This window comes from Lampetra fluviatilis, chromosome 23 (genome assembly GCF_964198595.1).
Source record: "Lampetra fluviatilis chromosome 23, kcLamFluv1.1, whole genome shotgun sequence".
Taxonomy (NCBI): domain Eukaryota; kingdom Metazoa; phylum Chordata; class Hyperoartia; order Petromyzontiformes; family Petromyzontidae; genus Lampetra; species Lampetra fluviatilis.
The window spans coordinates 12,904,974-12,930,723 of record NC_136297.1 but is presented as its reverse complement, the minus strand read 5'-3'; the positions used below and the strand labels follow the sequence as shown (position 1 = coordinate 12,930,723).

Below are 25,750 nucleotides of genomic sequence, written 5' to 3'. Positions count from 1 at the left end.
GTCGGCAATGGAGCATCAACTCTCATGCCAACTCCGCCCATCTTCACAGCACCGACTTCTGGCTCGACATCGACCAAAGACGGCGGCCACTGCATCGCGCGGCGCTTTCAGATGCGCTTTGTGGCCGTCTGGAACGCTCTTCCTTCCGATATTAGAAGGCCACTGGAGCTATGCGCTTTAAAATCATCAAGATTGACAACTCGTTTCTTTAGAATTGCTTTTTATGTTTAGTTTGTTGTCCTTCCCCCGCATCTCCGATGAGCACGGTTGGCTACATACGATGCGAAAGAAGTTCAACGCACTGTACATACATATTCTGACCTGAGAATGCTTGACACCGTTTCAAGTGAAACGTCGAATATCGAATTGCTCTGTTTGCTCATTACAATCGTTCAACTTACCAGAGGATGAGCTGATGCAATACTAACTGGCGTGTTGTTACACGCTTGTACACCTCGCGAGGATTGTATTTGTTTGGCCGTGTCGGGTGGTGCAGGGTTACACGAAAACAACAAACGTGCCCAGATCGTTACGTGGCCTTACCCGATAAAAAAATATATATCTCAAATCGTTGGTGCAGTGCGTCCGCCGTCGAGCTCGACACAAATCCGCTCGGTGCACGTCGCGGTACTGCGGTGAAGACCGTTCAGGCCTGGGCGTCACAGCGAGTCAAGGGTCGGGCATCTCGCACTCACGAATTGGCACGAATGCCAACGCAGCGAGCCGGGGTGACCGCCTCGCTCCGACCGGGTGAGCGGCAGCCCGCGGCTGCTGCTGCGGCTGCTGCTGCTGCGGCTGCTACTGCTGCTGCTGCGGCTGCTGCTGCTGCGGCTGCTACTGCTGCGGCTGCTACTGCTGCTGCTGCGGCTGCTGCTGCTGCGGCTGCTGCTGCTGCGGCTGCTACTGCTGCTGCTGCGGCTGCTGCTGCTGCGGCTGCTGCTGCTGCGGCTGCTACTGCTGCTGCTGCGGCTGCTGCTGCTGCGGCTGCTACTGCTGCGGCTGCTGCTGCGCATCGGAGGCGCAACTCGGCAAGGGCCGCCACACGAGGCGACTCCTCCACCACCGCCCATCGCCCTCTGCTCCCTCCACCGCCCCTCGGCCCCTGTTCACGGTCGCACCCCCAATTTCACGATGCGCGACGCACGTCCCGTGTCTGTTGGGAGTGGCGGAATTCGCCCCTCGCCCCACCCCAACGCCCCACGCCGGCACCCCTCCGTGCCCACGGCACTCCCCGTGCTGACGGACGCGTGTCCAGCCGCGGGTGTTGGAGCAGCCCCGCAGCCTGGGATTTAACCCCCCCCGCTCTCTCCACCGAGAGATGGGCTGTCTCTTCCTTGCGCAGGGATTCGCAACGATTTACACGCGCGCGCTTTTAGGGCCAGCAGGGATCTCGGCACTTGCAGAATCACACCCAGGCACGCGCGTCCGTGCGTGTGTGCGTCCGTTCGTGTGTGCGCGTGTGCGTGTGTGCGTGTGTGTGCGTGTGCGCGTCCGTGCGCGTGTGAGCAAGTGAGCCCGTGTCGCACACCGCGACTGACATTCGTTCAATCGCATTACACAGCTCGGTGATTAAAACAAAACATGCGCCTACACTCAGCGGTTCGCTCGCGGTGACAACAACAACGACGACAACAACAATAACGACAACAACAATGACAACAACTACGACAACAACAACGATGATAACAACAACGACAACAACAACAACAACGACGGATGCTGCAGCTCAGAGGAGCGTGTTAGCGAGCAAGACACGTGACCGCGGCTCCCGATCACGCGGGGCTCTTCCGAAGCAAAGGAAGGGGCGGCCGATCTATGAACGAGACGACGGACAAGACTGCGACGTTTGGCGTAGAAATGTCGCCCGTTCACATGCTCGCACACGACTGGCCGCTTGCCCCGTCCCACAGAGGGCCCTGCCTCACACTGTGAGTGAGAAACATCCGTATTGAGCACGTGCTTTGTTTCCCCCCCCCGACACGATTTATTGTGAGGTTATTGTCGTAAAGCCTCGGCAAATGGAACATTCGTAGCAAGCACAAGCTCCCCAAAACGACCCTGTATAACACACACACGTGCCCGGCACGCGTTAAATTTCATTTTTATTACATCGGTAATGCAATACGTAATCCTTCGTGGGAAATTGCCCTCACGCGCTTTGCGGACAGTCTGCAAAAAATCCACGGCGGATCGCTCGATACGATCCGCACCACCGGGGGGAAGGCGTTCGTCAACCCCCAAGCGCTTTGTGTTCACCCGTCGACTGTCGCTGGGTGCTGCGTGGGCAGTGGGAGAGCAAGGGGACCCCGAGACGTGAAAGGGGCCCACAATACATCTGGTATCCTGGCCAGGGGTGGGAAGTGAGCGAAGGGGCTCGACCCACGGCATCCTTAGGGGGACCGTGCGCGACTGTCCCTCTCCCTCTCGGCGGGGCCACAGGAGAGACGGTGCCACCAACTCCGTCTCAGGACAACTTCAGGGCTTTATACTTTTGAATATTCTAAACCGCATGGCTAAAAGTGACTCCAAGACTGCATCGCTTGGGACAGCATAAGCTGAAGAATACGTTAACTCTGTTTAAAAAATAATGATGATGGCTTCTCTCAACCGTGTAGAAGAAGGGGCAGGGGGAGTGGGGGGGGGCGAGGAGTGGAAGCCCACAGAGCATTGGGACAGGAGACGAACCATGCCAGGCCCATCCTGGAAAATCCCGGCACGGCACGGGTCTCATTTCTCATGGCCATGGTGACAACCACTCTTCATTCATTCATTCGTGCCTCTGCTTGTGACCTACATTGTGGCAATGCCCCCACGGAAGACCCATCAGCACTGCTGACGTAAATAGGAGTCTTTGTTCTCTTCATGATTTGAGCTGCTCTCCATAATCCGCACCTTAGGCCAGATCCAGCCCTGCTTGATTTGAGAGATTTGACAAAATCTGGTTCTGGGCAGCAGCAGTAGCAGCCTTTGGCTAAGGAGCAGCAGCTGCATCACCCTGGTTAGGAGAAGGATGATGTCCTATGTGTCTGAAAATTCAGCCACACTTTTAATATCCCAGCTTATAATAAAATGCATCCAATTCTCTCATGCGCTTGCCGACAGATGCGCACTTACATTATTTACTGCCGTACACTTGTATATATTTTGCAGGAGCGGGGCAACCACATGTTCAATTTAAAATAGCCTTGAACACAGAATTCCGTGGCTGGATGGATTGACTCCATTCGTTTCGAGGGAGGACAACTTTTTCGGGGGAAATTTACATCCAGCGATACGTAAAAATGCAACTCATTCGTCAAAAGCGCTGCCCAGAAAAGAAAAGTAAATATCCTAGGATGACGTTTTGTGCAGTGACCGTTCTTCACGGAACAGAGGGATAGGCGAGATAGTCGACGTCTGGAAATGTATCACTACATAAATTGCATGCTGCGGTAATATCGAATTCCTCATGAACAGGGGACTATGGCAGAAATGCAGATGTACTCATATCACTGCGCGAGGCTTGGTATACATCGCAATAAAATATGACCACGTGGTCACAATTACTATCCCTTGTAGAAAAACAATTATACCACCAATATTTGCAAAAACAAAACGGAAAAGCAGACAATGCGTCTCCTTCACGTATCCATCGCTCAACGTAGAGACAATCACAACGCGTTTCGTGCACGCGCCACGCGCCACGCGACCTTGTGGCTCTGCGTACATTGAGCAGCACGGATTCAAGATGAGCAGCGCTCTGCACCGTTTCACCAGTCCAGCTCGCCCGGAGCAATGCTGGGTGGCCTGCCGATCTTACTGGAGGACAAGGACCCTCTCTGATTGTGTGGCCCTCCTGCATCTTCATATCTCCTTGGAAAAGGGCTGTTTGGCTGCAAGAGCCTTACCTGTCGTCTCAATACATAACTTGCACGTAGCCAATCCCCTGCGTCCCACCCAGCGGCGGCCAAGCACGAGGCACTCCGCTGTGTTGTCCATTAAAGCCTCCAGCCAGCTCTGGAGAGGGAGGGGTCAGTAACCTGCAAAATTAAACTAACGGCACAAACCGCTACACCGATACTTACGTTTTAATCACCTTGATAGGTACGGTACGGAGAGATACAACTCTACAGCGCTTTGGCGTCGTGGTGATGGAAAACATCTCTGCTGTAATACCTCTCCGCTGGAATACCTCTCCGCGCTGTGTTGGGTATGGGGGGGTTGTATGACCATACTTCACCATACTGGTCAGTGTGGGTTGGTGGATGGGTGGGGGTGGAGGGGGGTGCCCAGGACCAATTTGGAGAGGAATCAAACTCTCTCACCTGCGGCTGTCGGTCGGTCACATTTTCTCACCCACAATGCAGTGCTTCAGGAACCGTTGATGTTTTTTGCACAATGCACAAGGGCCGGGTGATTTTTCTACCACACGCGGATGCGCGTTGCTTGAAACTTAGAAATCGAATTCGCGCTACCCATTAAGCGTCACTGTCGTCTCCCGGGGACTGCACACACGACACACATACACTCTCCAGTTTAACACAAATGATACCCAAGTTGCATTTTGGACATCTTCCAAATACAGCATCTTTGGGGGAATGCTGTTTATCGTTTTGCCTGTTTCTGTCTCACATTTATCGCTGAAAACAAGGCATGCATCTAAGTGCCTGGAGAGTTAATGCACCGGTAAGCTGTATAACCTTGGGCATTTGTGAATGATGCATTTTGCTATGGCAGATAATTTTCGAAAGGAAGGCAGCCCTGATAGACTTGAGCATTGTATTTCAATTTAAATGCGTACTTATGTATTTAATTAATTGCCAATGTACTCAAAGTCAAAGTGATTTCCTCCTCCTATGAGCATTGAGGTGGTGCTGATCTTCAGTTACCATTCCTGAGATGGTGGTGGAAATTCCACTTTGGTATGGCGGGGGTAAGTGTCTCCACAGGAACAACAATGCAGACTTCCCCACAAAGTGGTACCTATGTTTTCGAGCCCGGATGGATGATGGACCGAGTCAACCCGCAGCCAGATTTTGAACTGGCGACCTTTAATCGCGAGCCACTTCCCCTACCGCTGAGCCACGCGGCTGAAGTCGAGGAAGCCTGTCATTGGGATTCATCCCCTCGGTGACCGGATGGATGATGGAGAGATATTTGCAGAAGGATTCTGTCTAACACGATACCCTCTCAACTCGCCATCCATCCACGCATCCATGCATCCATCCATCCCAGTGTCTCAGGAAGCGCCTGATGAACACAAATGGAATGTTGAGGGATGGTTCGATACAGGGCCATTTTGTCTACGCAGGCATTTCAGGGTGAAGGTCAGAGGTCGCAGGGTCAATCCACAATTCCCTCAAGGCCTGCCAAACAGGAATGGTCAGGAAAATAGACATTAGATGTCCTGCCACTTGGAAAGTCCACGGAAGGTAAAACTCTGCAAAATCACTATGATAAGCAACAACGGAGCTCACAACCCACTCACGCAGTATACAAATGGCATGATTTACTGCACATGTCGAATATTTATGCCTGGCCAACTCACTCTAAAAACCGCGTTTCTCGCAAAGACGATTCGAGTGAGCGATGCAGAATTATCAGGGCATGTGTTGAAAGAAATCAAATACAATTACGTAAGCAAAGTATTATACATTTTAAAAACTCCACACGTGTGTCACCGGGCTAACCAGCTCACTCTCTAATTGCGTTTTTGCTGCAAACCCAGTGAACAAACCAGATAAATATTAATTGCCGCGCATTATTTTGAAAGTGGGAAGTGGGCCAATTTACGTGGGCGCATAACAATACCAAAATTAGTTTTTAGCATCGTGTACATTTTCAATTTGCAAGTCAGTTAGTTTCACATTTTAGTCATGTAATGAGAGCTGAAAGTTGGAAGAAATAAAAACTAAATTCGCCAGACAGCAGTTCCTTCCATGGAGATCCCGTGGGGACTCCAAGCTCGTAATGGAAGGGTGCTACGTGGGGGGAGGTCACGCGGAGGTCACGGGAAGTCCCGCGCCTTCATTCCATGACCAAATCTGCCCCGTGCGGCCTCAACTCTGGCCCCAACCCTTTTGGCCCTGATTCATTATTCAGGTGCAAGTCGACAGCAGCCGGATTTAATGCTGACTGATTAAAGCCCCCGCTTCGTTGCGTTGGGAATCGCAAAACAACATACTGTACATTTCACATACGAGCGAAGGGCACGATTGGAGCAAACAACAACAAAAAGTGTCATCACCGGAGGCGATGTCTTCTCCGCCTTTGTTTCTGCAGAATTTAACTCCCCCCGTCCTGGGAATTCTGGAAGGATGCGACTGGTACACAACATCCACTTTTAAGTAATGAGATTCAAACACATTCAGTACCCCAGCATAAACTATTAAAATTCGCATTTATATTCAAACATCTGCCCAGAAAGGATTTCAAAGGAGGCTAAGAGGATGGTCTGCGGTCTCGCTGTGCCGCCCGCTTGGTGACGAACGCATTTGGGAGGCCCGCAGTGCCCTCTGGGAATTGGCCCCGTGTGTGGCACCGTCATTCATAATCCATTCGCGACATGTTCACCATATTGAATTGTATCTCTCTCTGGAGTTGTTTTGTTCTGCTCTCAATGATGCCGCTTTGTGTGGCATTGGCAATGAAACGCAATTACTTCTCACTCGGATTCTGGCAGCAAGCGGCACACCACCCCGTGTCAGCGGATGGCCCTGGAAGATTACGTCACAGATCTACTTAAAAAATCGCTCCAACAGCCTCTTTGTTCACACCAACAAGGGCGCGCACTCGACCGCGTGCAAGCCGTGCAGAACGTGTTCACCGCCGTGTCACGCGAATCAACATTTATCATGCTCGGAACTGGCATTCAGACAAATTCAGTGGTGACACACGAAATATCAGCATGAAGGGGGTGCATTTGTGCGGTCGTTTGCGATCGAGCTAAGACCATCAACTTGAGGACCCGGTTTAAATGACGGGCTGTTGAAACGAGGACTCGAACCCAGGTTCCCGTGCAGTGCCATCCATGTGACCCGGCCATTCCCCATCACTCACTCCGTTGGGATGAGCCGTCACTGGCGTTGAGCACACAAGACAAGGGTGCATGGCAGCAGCCGCAGCAGCTCAGGATTGGTGGAGGGCGGAGACAAATCAATAAAGTTAATGAGGCGGCCAGGGTGGTGGCACGCAGTGGTAACACTCGCGTCTCACGGCAAGAAGGAACTGGGTTCGATTCCCGACACGGGCGCCTTTCTGCGTTGAGTTTGTATGTTCAGTCCTGCACGGGGTTTCTCTCCCGTAGCGAACACACACACACAGTAACTCGTATGGGTGAAACCACATCTCAATGCTGGGAAATTGCCTGCAGACTCGTCGATGGAGATGACACATCGCAGCAATAGCGCCAAGCTTGGCAGGACCCTCATGAACAAGAGTATTGAGACTCAGCGAGGCTTTCCTTGGTAAACAAGCGGAGCAAAATGAGCAACAGCTAGTTCATGTTTGTAAAAGCACGATTTCTTGCCCATCATGCACTGGGTTACTCTGAAGGCCGATGTGGTTGCATCAATTCAACAAACACTTCCCGCAGGCGACAGACAAAGAGCTGAGCAGTCCATGACGATATCGCGCGATGTCAATACGAAACAAAAGGCCGAATCAAGCCATCAGCAGCAGCTGACAATATTTCGCCGGGCAGAGCCTCGCTGGGCACGTGGTTAAATATTTACGGACAGTGGCTGAGGCATGCGCACAGCGCACAACACGAATCAGAGATCATGAACCGCTTTACATTTTGCACTTTGTATAATTAAACAGCAACGCCACTACATTCAACGTACAAAAGAGATAAGCCAACAAAAATTGCATCCTACCCATATCTTTCCTCCGCGTAAAGAAGAATATAATTATTCTCGAACCAATGCTGCTTAATTTCCAGTAGTTTAAGGACAATGATATATATGAGGCCTTAGTTCGTTGCAAAGCTCTATATGTACTACACAGCACGCACAAGATTGCGTGATCAAGCATGCCACGTGTTGAGCAATCCGATCTCTCAAGATTTTGCCACGCACTACTGCTGCTCCTGCTACTACTGCTGCTACTACTACTACTGCGGTTGCTGCTGCTACTACTGCTGCTGCTACTACTGCTCCTGCTACTAATACTGCTACTGCTCCTGCTGCTACTACTGATCCTGCTACTACTGCTGCTACTGCTGCTACTGCTTCTGCTGCTAATGCTTCTGCTCCTGCTACTACTACTGCTGCTAATGCTGCGACTCCTGCTGCTGATGCTACTACTGCTGCTACTCCTGCTGCTGTTGCTACTACTGCTGCTACTCTTGCTGCATCTCCCGCTACGACTGCTGCTGCTACCGCTGCTGTTGCTGCTGCGCGAGTTGATGTCCCAGCCACAGATGCGAGCTTGACAGGCAATGCCTCGCCGCGCACACCAACACGGCCACCCGGACCACAAGCGGCAGGGCCAACCGAACCGTTTAAAAGCACAAATCTGCGTATTTTTTAATATGCAACGCTTCTGAACCTCATCGCGATGACTTTGATACCGAACAGAAAATGTACTTTGACATCTTTTTTACAATAAATATTGTATCAAACAAGCGACCGTCACAGCATTTTAATGGATGCGCTAATTGCAACCAAATGAGAATGTAAATGCCGATTGAATGCTTTACTTCGTTAGGTATGTAAATACGGCAATTAGAGAGGTCTGCGTTGGCAATAAACACACAAGCAACACTGTCCAACTGAAACCTGTCACATCTTCAAAAGCTTTAGAAACGACTTTTAATCCAGGAGCACTTCACAAGCGGCGCACTGTGAGTCAGTTAAACTCCTTGTCCCTCGGGGCTGACGAGATTCATAATTCGGTTCAATCCTCACCGCAAGCCTCATTGACCCCCCCTCCCCTCTCTCTCTACATTCTCTCAATTAGCGTCTACACTTCCTATGCTGTCCTCTCCTTAGCCGACGACTTCTTTATTTAATAATGTGGCGACGCACGCCGCCTTGATTGGCACCGTGTCATCACGGCTCTGGAGACACGTGGGGGAGTTCAAGTCCTCGCTCATCCTACTCCACGCGAGGACGTCGCGGTGGGGGGTCGGGGGGGGGGCACCGCGGAGATTCCACAAAGTCGCCCGGAGCCACGACACTCGGCGCAGTGATTTTGTTTCTTTCAGCGTTGCACGGAATTACACGTCCAGAGAATTAGCGAGAAGCCGGTGCGGCGGCGGCGGCGGGCACGCAGGGAGCAGGCCCCTAATGGAGAGAGATCGGGAATCTGGATTACCTGCCTTTCCTGCTTAAACGGCAGCCGATACGTTATCGATCGGGGAGGCACTCAATGCCCGTGCACCTCTCAGCGCAATCATCATTCGCGGTTGCCCTGCACGTCAAAGCGAGCCCTCGTCATGCGGGGAGCGGCGTCGACTCGGCGTGTCGATCCCTGCAGCCCGAGGCACTGACTGCCGTGCCGGACCGACCGAGTCCTGGGACGAGGACTCGACGACAAATGAGTCATCGTCGTCGAGGTCATCGCTCGCTTCTGTCAATTCATCAGCGATGATGGGGCCGAATTCATTTCCATCGCAGTTGTCTTTGTAGGAGTACAACACTACGTCTTTATCGAGGCAGCGTCATCGCTTGGCTTGATCTTTGTCATTCCTCTTCTGGATTATCCCCCCATCTCCCCCCGCTGCGTTACGTAGTAAAATGTGTAAAAGTTAATACGATGTAATATTTGACGAACGATTAGTATTTGTAAACCACTTTTAAACGGCAGGCGCCGGGGGCTTCCGGCCCCCGAAACGCGGGAAATTCCCCACGCGGTGACGGGGGCTGTGATTGTGACGTCACAAAGCACCGCCCACTCCGACTATTCGGACGAATCTCAATCAAACGCATTAAGTTGGCGATGCTGCTGCGTTGGAACTGGTGCACGATTAACAACAACAACCAACTCAACACATTCGTCAATGACACTGCCGCTTTCAAATGAAAAACATGGAATGGGTTACGTTAGGGCAATGGTTATTTTTCATAACACATCAAGGAAGCTCACTGCCACGAGTCTGTGAGCCCACGTGACCCCGTGGGCTCACAGCCCACGTGACCCCGTGTGAGTCCACGTGACCCTGTGTGAGTCCACGTGACTCTGTGTGAGCCCACGTGACACTGTGTGAGCCCACATGTCACTGTGTGAGCCCACGTGACCCTGTGTGAGTCCCTGTGTGAGCCCACGTGACCCTGTGTGAGCCCACGTGACCCTGTGTGAGCCCACGTGACACTGTGTGAGCCCACGTGACCCTGTGTGAGTCCCTGTGTGAGCCCACGTGACCCTGTGTGAGCCCACGTGACCCTGTGTGAGCCCACGTGACCCTGTGTGAGTCCCTGTGTGAGCCCACGTGACTTTGTGTGAGTCTTTCTGCCTCCGTGTGTCCACGGGCGCGAGCGGTAGAGACCATCGCTGTCCTCTCAAGCCAGCAGCAGCAGCGGAGAGATTTACGACTTGGACGCGGATTTGTAGTTGCAACTCAGCCGGCATCCACTCGCAGGAAGCGGGAGACCATCCCAGCGCTGCGATACGATGCACGTCGTGCGCCTCGTCTGCGGAATTGTTCCGGGCCTCTTTGTGATGCTCGAAATATCAAAGCGATCAGTTTTGCTAATCGCCAACATTGAGCATCAAACCGCACACACACGCACCCACATCTGCCACGCACCAGCATATCCCGCCAACACGTTAAACCACCATTTAGTTTACTGTTACATTTTAAAGCAGCCTTATGCATACTAAAGCAGCAGCCGCACGTTACACACACACACGCACACAGGCCGAATGTTTTTGTTTGAACATTCGGCCACTTAGGATTCAGGAGAAATCAATGCGAGTGTTTAGGCGATGGGGTGGAAGAGACTTGGCGTGATGGTGATGGAGGTTTGGCGCTGATGCGTTGGGGAGGTCGCGGCTTGCGAGGGGAAAGTCGCGGACGACGCAGCCGGCCAGATAATTACACAGCAGGAGCCCCCCGCGATTATACTGAGCCCCCACCCCCATCCCTCGCCACCCCCCCCCCCCCCGCGACTACACTGAGCCCCCACCCCATCCCTCGCTACCCCCCCCCCCCCGCGACTACACTGGGCCCCCACCCACATCCCTCGCTACCCCCCCCCGCGACTACACTGAGCCCCCACCCCCATCCCTCGCTACCCCCCCCCCCCCGCGACTACACTGAGCCCCCACCCCCACCCCCCGCTACCCCCCCCCCCCCCCGCGACTACACTGAGCCCCCACCCCCATCCCTCGCTACCCCCCCCCCCCCGCGACTACACTGAGCCCCCACACCCATCCCTCGCTACCCCCCCCCCGCAACAACACTGAGCCCCCACCCCAACCCCCCGCTACCCCCCCCCCCCGCGATTACACTGAGCCCCCACCCCCATCCCTCGCTACCCCCCCCCCCCCCGCGACTACACTGAGCCCCCATCCCCATCCCTCGCTACCCCCCCCCGGAACAACACTGAGCCCTCACCCCCACCCCCCGCTACCCCCCCCGCGACTACACTGAGCCCCCACCCCCATCCCTCGCTACCTCCCCCCCGCGACTACGCTGAGCCCCCACCCCCATCCCTCACTGAGCGAGCAGAGCGAGATGGCTCTCCCGATACCACGACTACTACGACTACGACGACTACGATGCTGCTGATGCTGATGCTGCTGATGCTGCTGCTGCTATATATCGTACGAACCAATAAACGCGTGAGAATGGGCTTGATGAGCGAATGGATTGGGAGGAGAATGCAAACAAATCCACGAGAGCAATATGAGCAAGAATGAATGAGACGCGGCATTTTAAAAAGAGACAAATATCGCTGAGTTACAACGATCGAGTCTGCGCATGGTCATGTCCCATAAAAACGAAATTCCGCGCTAATTACATCGACATTGCATTGCCGAAAAGAAAAAAAACAGTTCAGAGCGTGGTAACAAGTTGTACGCATTCTGTCCCAAAAATTCCGTGCCTTGAATTTTTATTTCATGAAGAAATAATTTATAACACAAACTGAACATCCATCGGGGAGCGGTGGCGCAGTGGTTAGCTGGCGCCCTGCACTAGTAACTCAGCCACCTCGGTTCGATCTCCAGCCACGGCTAAGACCAAGATGTCATCACGGCCAACGCGTTACGCCACCACCACGCGTGCTACTCGCCATCTGATCCCACAACTGCGGCGCAGGAGACACAGAGCCACCTCCGAGACCTGCCCCGACAGTCTCCCAGCATCGAGCATGAGATACACTCACAAAGAGATCTACAGAGATTCGCACAGAGACCCACAGACTCACACAGAGACTCACAGACTCACACAGAGACTCACAGACTTACACAGTCACCCATTGACTCACACAGAGACCCACAGACTCACACAGACTCACAGACTCACACAGTCACCCACAGACTCACACAGAGACCCATAGACTCACACAGACTCACAGACTCACACAGACACCCACAGACTCACACAGAGACCCGTAGACTCACATAGAGACCCACAGACTCACACAGAGACCCACAGGCTCACACAGAGACTCACACCAAGACCCACAGACTCACACAGACACCCACAGGCTCGCACAGACCCATAGACTCACACAGAGACCCACAGACTCACACAGAGATCCAAAGACTCACACAGAGACTCATAAACTCACACAAAGACCCATAGACTCACACAGAGACCCACAGACTCACACAGAGACCCATAGACTCACACAGAGACCCATAGACTCACACAGAGACCCACAGACTCACACAGACACCCACAGGCTCGCACAGAGACCCACAGACTCACGCAGAGACCCATAGACTCACACAGAGACCCACAGCCTCACACAGAGACCCACAGACTCACACAGAGACCCACAGAATCACACAGAGTCCCACATACTCACACAGAGACCCACAGACTCACACAGGCACCCACAGGCTCACATAGAGACCCATAGACTCACACAGAGACCCATAGACTCACACAGCAGACCCACAGACTCACACAGGCACCCACAGCCTCACACAGAGACCCACAGACTCACACAGAGACCCATAGACCTGCTCTAACAGTCTCCCAGCATCTGACCTCACCAGACTCGTCCTGGGAGGGTTGCCACCTGCCACGGCTTGACCCAGATGGTCCAGCAGTTGGCCTCTGTGTTTGGGTGGCAGCGAATGATTTGTACCGAGAAGGGTGATCTCGGTGTGTCCGTGTTGAACTTGAGGCCAGTAAACGGTGTTCGGTGTTTATAGACCTCGTGCTGACTGAGACACGTGTCCGGGTTTGCTCGACTGTGGGAACGGTGGCGATGGTCAGAGCTGGAGAGACAAAGGTGGCCAGGCATCATGCTGGCTACTCCATCACCCTGTCGTGTGCCGTGTCGGCCTTCACGAGGTGCTCGCTAATGTCACTCGTACCAATAGTCTGTTAAGGCTACACGGGGGATATTTGTGTTTGCGTGGTGGGGCACACGTGTCGTCGATCTGGGAGATGGTGGACTACGCAGAGATGGAGCCATTGCACGAGACACCCACGTGACATGGCACTGAGCTGCCCCGCAGGCATTCAGGCGACTGACTTCATTCGCGAGGTCTCCGTGACAACGTCCCAACGCGCGACACTCCTGGCCACTGGTCCTGCCCCCCACAGAGTCAGGCTCCCCCCCCCCCCCCCAGTTAATCAACAAACCATTCCGAGTGACGAGCTATCTAACTGACCGCTGGGACTCAGTCTACGTACTGGTCGCAACACGACGGCACACAACGGCCCGTTGCGTCGTGTATGCCCGGAGCAGCGAAACGTCGATAGCACTGGTCAACAAAAAAAACACTTTTTTCTGGCTTGGACTTTTGCAGCTGTTTTACACTAATTTCAGGGTGCTAATTCCAAATCGAATCTCAGATTTGCTCTATCACATCTCATTTTTATGCTATCGGCATACCCCATTTTCATTGATTTTACCCGAAATTAACTCTGTCACTTATGATTGCAAGTTGTTGCGAGTCAGTGACTGCTTTAGTGTTAAAATATGGTGCTGTATTTTTAGGATAGTGTGTTTATAATATCATTTTATGTAGATATCCACATTTATTTAATATTTTTCTTCTGCAGTTTTTATTGAAAATGCAATATTTGATATCTCAAAACCCTGATGTAATAGACAAAAACTGATGCCAGATTTGGAATCAGCACCCCAAAATTACATTGAACCCGTTGGAATACCTAATGCCAGAAAAAGTGTGTTGACCAGTGTAATCGTCGATAATCGATTACAACTCGAGGGGTGGGGCTCAACGAAGAAGCGAGCGGCGCTAGGCCAGGGCATGGGCAGGGCATGGCCGGGCATGGCAGGGCATGGGCAGGGCATGGCCGGGCTGGGCAGGGCATGGCCGGGCTGGGCAGGACATGGGTTGGGCATGGGCGGGCAGGGCCGGGCAGGGCCAGAAGAACGGGCGACCGCACAAGAGGGCTTCGCCACTCACCGCGCACATTCCAACATCCTCTCGGTGCGGCCGAAGCTGCCGGAGCGACCAAAATACAAAAATAAGAAGGAGGAGGAGGTGGCGGGGGGGGGGCACTTTCATAAGGGGCTGGAGGACAGAGCGAGTTTGAAGTTGCTGCAATTGTGCTCCTCCGTCTCTCTCTCCGTGTCTCTCTCTCTCTGTGTCTCTCGGGTCACCATTTGCTTTGTGCGGTCGTTTCATAAAATGTTTTTTTTCTTCCGTTCAACGGCGTTTTAAAAGAAAGGAATAAAAAGGTCCTTGAGAGGAGAGGGCGCGCCGCGCTGCTGTTGTTCGCCCCCGTCCCAATTCTCGCTCCGCCGCCCCTACAACGTGCCCCTACAACGCGCCCCTACAACGCGCCCCTACAACGCGCCCCTACAACGCGCCCCTACAACGCGCCCCTACAACGCGCCCCTACAACGCGCCCCTACAACGCGCCCCTACAACGCGCCCCTAACGCCTGTGTGGGGTGGGGGCCGCGGGCACGCCGCTGCCACTCGTCGTGGCCTGTCAAGGGAAACAAATTAATAATAATAATAATTATATCTCTCATAGGCGACGTTTTGGCAAATGGTCCTTTTTCATAGCACACACACAACGGTCATTGCCCGAGAGGTCGCCTATTATAACGTTTCCTTTTACAGCCGCAGTGTCGTTGTTTATGAAAGTGTCGGGGTTTTTGTTGTTTATTGATGTTGTTTGTGCGTGTACACCGCTGCCAACGCAGCAGCATTCATTGTGAAGAGTTACTCACAAGCGCTGACTTATTCTGTCAGACCGGAATGCTCAAAAGGAAGCTCCGAGCACTCACTGGAATATCCAAAAACCTCAACGAAGGACTTTGGCTGCCATTGCGGCCAGCGTGGCCCAACTGCAGCTGCTGCTGCTGCTGCTGAGAACACCACCACCTGTGTGCCTTCATCGCCTCTTGATTCTGCCTCCTGCAACTCTCTCCCCTGCGGCCTCACCCAAATCATTCATCTCCAAACTCCGGGTGATCTATATTGCCACTGGCAGACTTCAAACAGCTCACCCCTAATTACGTGATCTCTCCACTATCTCACAATCCACTGAGCTCCCAATCTAATATAGGATCAACTTCAATATTCCACTCAATTTTTCTCCGATCCAGCAACCAACGCATTTTATCAAAGCCTCCGATCAGCAGTCGCTCTGTGGGAGGTCACTCCCTCCTCTGCTGCCCCCTTAGTCTGGAATGCTCTTCCTATGCCTGTTGCTGCTTTCACCTCCTCGTACCGGTTCAGGTCCAGGCTCATGTCATTCCTTCACCTCTACCGCCCGTGTCTTCCTTAAAGGAAGTGTGTGTACAGCACTCCTCTCCATGCCACGTGGCACTTGCACTTTGCACAGCGTCTCGAGATGCATTCAGACGCCGTATAAAGACAAATTGTATAAAACGGCGACACTCAATAAAGTCAAGCTGTCACGTGTTAGTCAAATTACGAAAGCACGTTTGGGGAGAGAAATAGCAACTTTTCTTCGTAGCGGTGTGTGAAGGGCGCCAGTGGCCGTGAAATTGTGTGGCTTGAAAAGCAAAGTGCAATAACGGCGCCGTGTGTCGAGGGCATGGAAACAAAACAAAAAACGGGAATTTGTCAACACAACAAAATGAACTTTAATCTCTGGAGGAAGGCCCCTCTTGTCTTGAATCTACTTTATAACCATTTTAGGTCTGACCTGAGCCGAGCTGAATAAAAACACAAACAATTGCAACAAATGAAAAAAAACCCGGGCAGAATGTCGACTTCCACCAAGGCCAAAATCAAAGGTTAAAGGTGCAGCCCTGCAATCGCTTTGCTACGCCACTGCTGACAGCAAAGGCCCACCGCGAGGGAGAGCTTTCCAGAGCCCCATCCTAGAGGGGTAATTTGGCCCAACGTCTGAGGAAAGGTTGGTGGTTACCCACTCTCTACCCCACCACACGCGGCCTGCTCATCGATCAACCGTGCGCGTACCCAGTGACAGCTCTTCAAAGGTGGTAGTGGGGGTGGAGATTTAAGAAACTCGCTCACTTGCTGTAGCTGCCTCACCGGGAGATCGAAGCGGCGACCTGTGGATTGCAATTCCATCGCCCCAGCCACGACGATCTAACGAGGCTGCCTCTGAAACGCTCACGCGCTCCTCGAGCACGGAGAAAGCCCTCCCCCGAAGAGACGCACTCACCTGGGTGCCAATAACGCTGAGCAGGTGTGCAAATTACCAGCGGTGAATAAGCACATTTGCTTAATAGGCACTATTAATCTCCCCGGCAAATTGCGTGCCGTTAAGTCGCTAAAGGTATGCGCTGCAGAATTTCACCCGAAATGACTTCCTCACCCCGGCGAAAGAGCCGGTGGGAACAGGGAACCCGCTGTACCCAGAAGACACCGCGGGCGCCCGTGGTGTCGTCTCTCGCCTGGACGTTGGGCTGATGAAGCGATGCCCGAGATTGAGACCGTGGCCGATACCACTCTGGGGTCGCGCAGACAGCGTGGGCCACGGTTCACGGCGACTCAACAAACCCCGCGGGGATTCTCGCACCTGCTAGATACTCGTGGAGCCAGAATCAGAATCATATTTATTTATACCGGAGGAATCCGATGAGCTATAAAGCTCTTTTCCACAGACGTCCGTTAGACGTCTGTGAAAGGATCAACCTCCCTCCCCACCCTTCTACCATTCCAAATTCTAAGAGCCCGGCAAGCAATAGCGGATCGCATCACTACGCATATCCTGTTCAGCATTTAACATGTCCTGAATGTTTGTTTAACATTGACCACGTCATGCCCCCTGCCCGTCACGCGACTGGGTTGCATGGACCACTAGAGCAAGCACAGATTGTGCACGTCACACTCGCTCGTCAAAACCTCAAGTAGGCTTGGACAGGGACTGTTCCGAAAAGGACACTTGATATATAACAAAAAACCACACGCGACAACATCAAAGCAGAGTGCGTGAACTCAACGGAGCCAAGCAAATTATTTACATCGTGAACGAGAGAACACGCGCAGGCGATTAGCACGATTGGCTGCGTACGGTGCGAAATAGGTTCAACATGCGCATTGTACGTACACAGATCACACCGCTCGGGGTGGAGAGAGGGCCTTGGGCAGGACGCGCGCGTCACGACTGCACGGGACGATGGCCAATGAAACGCATCGGAGAGGCGCGTCCACCTGGGAGATGGAGCGATCGAATGAGCTCGTGTGAGGGTGCGAGGTGGATGAACGTGAGGCGTGTCGGTGACAAGCCCAGATCAGAGACGTCACTCGTCAGATTTGCCCGAGGTGGTATAACTTTCGTGGGTTCCGATGTGATCCCCGTGGCCAATAATCGTGAATCACGCGGTAACCGTTTTGAATGAGTGGGATCATCAAACAGTGATCTCTCCTTGGCGGCATGCATCGCTGTATCGGTGACAACGAGAGGCCTGCGATCTGAAGCGGTACGAATGTCTGCTCTAGCCCATGGATTAATGACAGCAGTTTGTGGAGGCCTTCATCCAGCAGTGGATTGGCCATGGCTGATGATGACAGCGGTTTGTTGGTGTTCTATCCACACATTTCAGTTTCTCTTACCACCTCATCAGCGTAGTTCGCCTCACTCTATTCCACGACAGGAAATCAATCAATTATACTGGTAGGAACCACCTGGTTACACCAGCCCAGAGGGGATTATTGTGTCCGTCCGTCCGTCGTGCATCCAAAAATGGGAGGGGTGGGGCTGGGTGAAGAGGGGAGGGTGGGGAGGGGCTGGGTGGGGAGGGTGGGGATGGGCTGGGTGGGGAGGGTGGGGAGGGGCTGGGTGGGGGTTGGGAGGGGCTGGGTGGGGAGGGGCTGGTCACCCCGTGGTGCCCTTATAAAACTCAACGTTTAACCTACTCACGCCGGCTTGTACCCGCCCTCACAGTCGGCCATATTTGTAGAATACACCACGCCGCCGTTGACCCTGGCTATTGACCGAGCAATCCAACGTTCCTACCAGCTCCCTCCGCAGGAATGTGTTTAAATGAATCTTTAATCAACAACGATAGCTCAATGGTGGCTCGTGGGGGTGGGGTGGGGGGCTCACAACGCCGTCGTGAGCCACAGTCGGCCCCTCCCGGGCCCGGGGCCCGAGCCCAGAAGAGGTGGAGAAAACCACGGCTCATGGCTCCCTGGTGCCGCGGGGCCTGATGGCCTCGGGCAAACGACACTCCCTGGACTCGTCACCACGGCCCGCCCGCCCGCATGGCAGGACCCCCACACGCCCAGCCCGCCGTCCCACCCTGCAGAGCGGCGGTCTTCATTGCAAGGTCCGCGGGTCACTGGCGGCCCACGGTGGCCTTTAGTGCGGCCCCCGACAATACGCAGATAGTGAACACACCCCCACCACCATCCCCCCCATCGTCGTGCTGCTGTCAAACCCCAGTGGCTTGAAATGTATGGCGGCCAAAGTGCCCCCCCCCCCTGAGAATGAGTGGAGAGCACTGCTGCTGTCGGGGCACGGGCTCGACCTGTGGACGAGGCGGCGGGGTCACCAGGGGGAGACGTCTCGGGGCGGTGGTGGTGGTGGCGGTGGTGGTGGTGGTGGTTGGGGCCTCATTGACCGCGCCGCGCCGCGCGTGCCACGTCCGAGTTGCCGGCACCGTCCAGAGGCGTCCAGAGGCGGTGCCGGCCCACGTGGGGGGGGGGGGGGGTCCTGAGAAGACCTTTCACTTGGGGCGGCGCTCGGAGATTTATTGAAGTCGCAGTGAGATGCCAGAAGAAGTGTGGCGACACGGGAGATGTATCGGGGCGAGAGAGAAGCATGTTAACCCCAGTGGCTTAATTTTCAATAATTAAGTGTGACGGGACGAGAGACCTGCTGACAAGATTCGGAGGAGATGTTAATTCACCTTCCTGTGTTTAATCGGCTTGTGTTTATTTGGGTTCTGAATGAGGGTTGAGATTTGGTGATCCACTTTTGTATGAACGCCTCTAAGTTGTTTGGCTCCCCGAGTGGTTTGATTGGTTTGCTCACGCGATCCACAGCCACTGCCGGAATCTCAGTGAAAATCGCAATTCATTGTCAATCTACTGCTGGATGAAGGTCTACCCACACCGTGTCATCGTGGGGGTTGTTTGACCATACTTCACCACGCTGGTCAGTGCGGGTTTAAGGACGGGACAACCCAGGACCAGGCTACGAATCACTGCTCGCTGGTCTTAGCCGTCGCCAGGAATCAAACTCGGCTCACCGGGTTCGTAGCGCAGCGCATTTGCGAGTGACAATCAATCAACAGTTCTCATTTCAACGCCTCTCGATCGACAATGTTGAAAGATACATTTACTTCGGCAAAACGCAAAATCAGAGTGGTATAGTTCTGCACGAAACACCAAAAAAGTGACGGGAAAATCTTCTGAGCGTTTTACAAAATCGGAACAGATATTAGAGAAATCCAAACTACACTGAACAGGATGAGACAGACGAGGTTTAATATCAGACGCAATGTGACTTTCTGTGACGCGCTGGCCCCAAACTACGGGTGGCAAATGATGACCTCCTCCTCCTCCCTCTCCCCACACCTGGCCCTTGTAGTCTCTAGTAATACATCGTGGTCTCATGTGGTCTATAGTAGTCTCACGTGGTCTCACGTGGTCTATAGTAGTCTCACGTGGTGTCACGTGGTGTCTCGTGGTCTCCAGCTATGTTCGAGTCCACAGACCACTCACTCCTCCCTCGCTCCCTGCGCGTGTCCACGAGTTTGTAGTCGCTCCAGTTAAACAAAGGCTTGAGGCCTATTTATATAATTTAGCCGTCTTATTTTATTCTGGCATCTCACAGTTTTATTGTTTTGTAAAAAAAAAAAATCGCACTTTATGTATTTTATTATTTCGTGAGTGTTTTTAGAACATTTGTCTTCGTAAATGTTTTGTTTTATCTTCACTTGTGTGAAGTGCCTTGAACCGTGTGATATGAAAGGCGGTCTATAAATAAAGAGTATTATTATGATGCTCGGATCCCTTGCTCTAATGAATAGATCTCTCTCCCTTCCGGCAAAAGTGTTCATGTCGGCGATTATTCCTTCGCCAGCATCTGCGTCGCCATGGACTGCATGAGCTCATCCTCACGTCCCACGCTCACGTCCCACGCTCACATCCTCACGGACCACGCTCACATCCTCACTTGACGTGGTCTCATCTTGGATTGCTTCGCACTTTGTCCGGATACAAAGATTTTCTTTTTTTCAAGAACGCAAGGTGACCCACCCCTCGGTGGCAAATGGCGACGCACAGCAGTGTTTGAGCGTGCGTGCCCGACACCCTGGCACCGCACTGGTAATAGGTGTTGCGACGCCTCAGAGCTGACACTGATCCCTCCATCCCCCCCCCCCCCCGTATATTCAATCTGCAGGACCTCGTGCCTGCTCCTGAACAACGTCTCTCGTATCTGGCATTGACCTTCCCCAGCTGCTGCTGCGGCTGCTGCGGCACGCGTCCACGCCTTCATCGCTCAGGTCGCACAAGCAGTAAGGCCCCTTCGTGCATGTCAATGCGTTTATCTAATGCCCCGGTTAAATCATGGAACTCTCTCATCTATAAACTCCACAAAACCCTCGTCTACAAACTCCAGCTAATTTAAATTAACGACGTCTCAGCTGCTGCCCCGAATGTGACCCCTGGCTCCCAATCCAATCCCGGATCAACTTCAAAACTGCCTTCAACCGTGTTCAAGATCCTCCACGGACTGGCACACGCGCCACTCATCTCTCCCAAGACTCTCTACTCTCTCCTGCACGCACTCTCCACTCCAGCCACCACGGCTGGATGTCAAAGACTATATTCAAGCTTCATTCAGTCGGAGGTCATCCTTCCTCTTCATTCAGTCGGAGGTCATCTGGAACTCTCTTCGCCTGCCCATTCCTGCTGTCAACTCCCTGCCCCTCGAGGCGTTTGGCCTTCCTCCTTCTTCTCCTGTGTCTGTCGTCTACAGAGAGTGTGTGAGTGTACACATTCTTCTAAAGAGAGTGTGTGTGTGTGTACAGCTCATTTCCCCCTGCCATGTTCATGCTCCACTCTTCTGCACAGCCTCCCGGGAGGCTGTTGGGTTTAAAATCGGTATAAATAATTCCCACTCGTATAAAATTAAACCAAAGCTAAGCAGCAACGGCAGCAGCAACGACAACAAGAATGAGAAAAAAACCCTGCAAATTAACTAGGGCCGCCGAGTTAACGCGAGCCGGACTTGCCTCGGGGCTCACCCGCCCCCTCCCCAACGCACCAGCAGACGAGCGCCACGTGGCGTGCGCAGTAACGGAGGAGGAGGAGCGTCGTCGTCGTCGTCCGTTGTGAGCGGCGAGAGAAGCGACGCGGCAAACGAAAAATTGGGAAGGTGACCCCCCCCCCCCGGCCCCCCCGCCCCCCCGTTCGTTAGCGGTGCGCCCCGCGCAGTCGGGGACATTTCCCGTCGCTCGCCAGCGCTGTCAGCCGTGGCCGGCAATGTGACTGAGGCTGCCAGGCAGCTTCACCGTGCGGTGGCGATCAACCACAGCGCAGCCACGCGACTCCGGACACGGCTGCTTCGACATCCATCGTGCAAGTGGCACGGTGGTGACAACACGGTGGATATTCAGTCGGTCGTCAGTTTTTATATCAGTTCTTTAATACTTTTTTTCATACGATGCTCTCTGATCAAAGCTGCATTTTATATATATATACACACACACTGTGACATGTTCGCATGCTCACAGTAATGTTTTTGAACAATGCCTCATTTTAGGTTTGATGCCAGACCTAAAAGTATTTGACTACAAATTTTTTAAATGAAAATTTAAAATTGAGGACAATTTCGTTAAAAAGGCATGAGGAATATGCAATATGAATTTGAAAACTGCACTTAGCTTTTACCCAGCCGCCACCACATTGTCATATTTTTAGTTTCTACACTGAACGTGTTGAATATAAGATATTTTAAGCCTGCAGAAGATGTTTTATAGTCGCTGCTTTCATCACCCTGCGAATGCGTGAGGCGGCTCTGCCACCACTACTTAACAGTCGTTGGTGTTCTTCACCAATCCGAGACAAAATGAAAGTGCCAGACGTCGCTTTCAAGCAGGGATCTTTTTTTATGAAAAATAAATCGAGATTAAAATGCAAAAATGGAAATCGCAGCGGCTGCACAAACGTGACCTCTGAGGGCCTGAGAGCAGCAAATGCTCTTACAAGGCTCTGCAATTCCGCGGAAAAATGTGCAAAATAAATAAATAACTGCCACCGCGAGATAGCAACGCTGTGGGCGTGGCAGTCATTGCTAAGGATGACGTCACCACCCCCACCGCCAATCAGCTGCCACAAACACAACCCCATGCAACATGGCCAGGTATGTGGCTGAGGTCAATGTATTTATGCTTTTAATGTTCATTATATTCGTTCTTGATGTTATTGTAACTATTATTGTTTTTATTTATTTCATCATTAAGTTATGTTATGAATTATCAGCAGAATGCTTTACTTTTTGGCAATTGACCTACACGTTGTCCTGACCACCCCTAAGTTTGTAAAAAATATAATCTCAAAATAATGACCGCATGTACATCAGGCTGGGCGTCAAGTCCCGTAAAAGGAACCCGTGAACAAGACTGAGAAGTTCGGAAATCACCAAACCTGCAGAAGCACACGTGGTGGTGGTGGCGGTGGACACGTCGGCTTTAGCGACCAATCTTATTAAAATCACCAAACCTGCAGAAGCACACGTGGTGGTGGTGGTGGTGGCGAACCCGTCCGCTTTACCGACCAATCTTATTAAAATCGCCTGATGAAGCTGGTTGTAATCACCAGTGAAGCGTCGTGCTCGGAATGTAAATGTTGTGGGTTTACTCTCCAACACACCGGTGTGCTGAAGTAGTCACCAATTGGTACGTTTTGATTACGTGACAAACCTATCTGATTGGCCGTTTCGGTTGGTGGTGGGTGAACGACACATTTATATTTACACGATATCACCCATAAAACTTAAAATAATTAGACGTGTATAGCTCCTCACACCGGCCAATAGCATCATCAACCCGCTGAGCGACTTCCCAGAATGGCCTTCGCAGCTTCTCAGATAAAGACTTAAAATGCCCCATCTGTATTTGTGTGGGTTTTTTTATGAGGAATAATGGTATTGTAAATATTCGTGTTATAATTATGGCATATGTTGTTAAATATCGGTTGAAAAAGAATAGGTGATTAAAAAGTCGTAACTTGACGACGTATCACCGTCTCGATTCACCGCCCTCATGGAATTGGAGTTCTGACAAAGTCTCAGCTGACCACATCCCTAGCGCTGTACAGGTCGTTCTGGACCCAGCTCTCCAACATGAATATTTCACAATCCACATCACCTGCTGCAAACCAATGGTAGGACTACCGATTTAAAACGCCGAATGCTGCCGTGCTGTGATGGGTCAAGCACACCGGGCTTGTACACTTAAAGGTCGCCGGTTCGATTCCATGTCACAGCGCAGAAGTTGAAGCAAATCACGTCCCGCACCCCGCCACACTCCCCTCCACCCCCGTCGCTGTTCGCCCATCAGTCTAAATGTCCTCTGGAAATTTGTGAAAAAGAGCTTCATAGCTCATCGGATTCCTCCCGCATAAACAAATACTGACTCATGATCAGAATATTTCTTTATAATAGAGAAATCCGATGGGCTGTAAAGCTCTTTTTTCACAGATGTCCAGGAGGGGTTGGTCAGAACGTTCAAACAACAAACCTTACAAAAACCACGATAGGAGTGCAAAGCATAGGACAGTTAAATGGGTACCAGTTAGTACATCGGCAGGTCACGTGTGGCCGGCGTGGAAGAGTAGGCCAAAGCACCCACTTGTTGAGGCCCTCTATGAGCCTCCTGTAGTGAGAACCCTTCCCTTCGCAGTGGCGTGAGTGAGCAAGCAATTGCAGGGCTGCACCTTTACACATGTCGACATGCAGGAGTCCAGTGGTTCAAGGTGTCCGTGCGAGTTACCTGGCCACACGACATTGTTTACACGACAGCCACGCGCACGCACCTGGAACGAAGTTGCCATTCGGGATCTCCTTGTAGGTCCACCAGTCGTCTTGTATCCTCTGGGAGCTGTACTGAGCTGCGGCGCCTGTGGGCGGGCACACGACACAACCACGGAGAGGGGGGGGGGGTGCGGTGAGGAGGGGGTGCGGTGAGGAGGGGGTGAGGGGGGGGGTGAGACCTTTCACTCGAGCCCAGCGCCCTCGCGGCCTCGCCCTGCCACGCGCTCCTCCGCTCTGGCTCTTGGCAGCGTGGGGCGAGGGGATCAGCGGGTTTTGTTTTGCCAGCGCCGAGGTCGTCTGTGCGTTACACACCGCGAGTCTGCTCCATCGCGGGGGCGTGCCCCGCTGCTGCCCCGCTGCTGCTGCCCTTTGCCCTGTTGCTGCCCTGCTGCTGCCCTGCTGGAGTTCAAGTACTTGTCGGCAAAATGTCGAGACAACCAATTAAAGGATGGCTATTCTGTCTCTCCCTGTTTTTTTTTAATGAGGCACCTTTATCGACGCAGGAATCAACAGGTGAGGACGCCTGCTTCTGTTCCACATCCACGTTCACCTTAGCAGCCCGCGGTAGCGGGGCGTTGCGTTCATCGCACACACACACACCACACGCACACCACACACACACCACACACACACCACATACACCACACACGCACCACACGCACACCACACACACACCACATACACCACACACACACCACACACACACCACACACACACCACATGCACCACACACGCACCACACGCACACCACACACACACCACATACACCACACACACACCACACACACACCACACACACACCACATGCACACCACACACACATCACATACACCACACACCCACACACACACCACACACACACCCCACACACATCACATACACCACACACACACCACACACACACACCACGCACACCACACACACACACGTGCGTGCGTGCCCGCAACCATTGCACTGTAGTTGGCTTCTCAATTCATTTGTTTCGTGTCTCAATTTCGCAGGGGACAGCTTTGAGATTGACGAGCAGCTTACAAACAACGTCATCGCCGCCGAGTCGGCTTACACGCTGACGACGCGATCCGATATGAAGTCACGATTCATATGCACCCACACAGTTTCCCCATTTAAAAGCAAGGCGACACAAGTTAGCGAAGTTAAATATGCAGTCTGTTTGCTG

General features: G+C 52.7%; 1 protein-coding gene across 2 annotated transcripts in view; it reads right to left on the bottom strand.

The window, feature by feature from the left end:
• Nucleotides 1-25,750, bottom strand: part of CA10 (carbonic anhydrase 10 (inactive)) — a 147,103-nt gene that overhangs the window by 102,271 nt on the left and 19,082 nt on the right. For both annotated transcript variants that reach the window (XM_078867289.1, XM_078867290.1), the window contains exon 3: nucleotides 24,576-24,659. In XM_078867289.1, coding sequence (XP_078723415.1) covers nucleotides 24,576-24,659 — 84 coding nt within the window. The remainder of the gene's footprint in view (nucleotides 1-24,575; nucleotides 24,660-25,750) is intronic.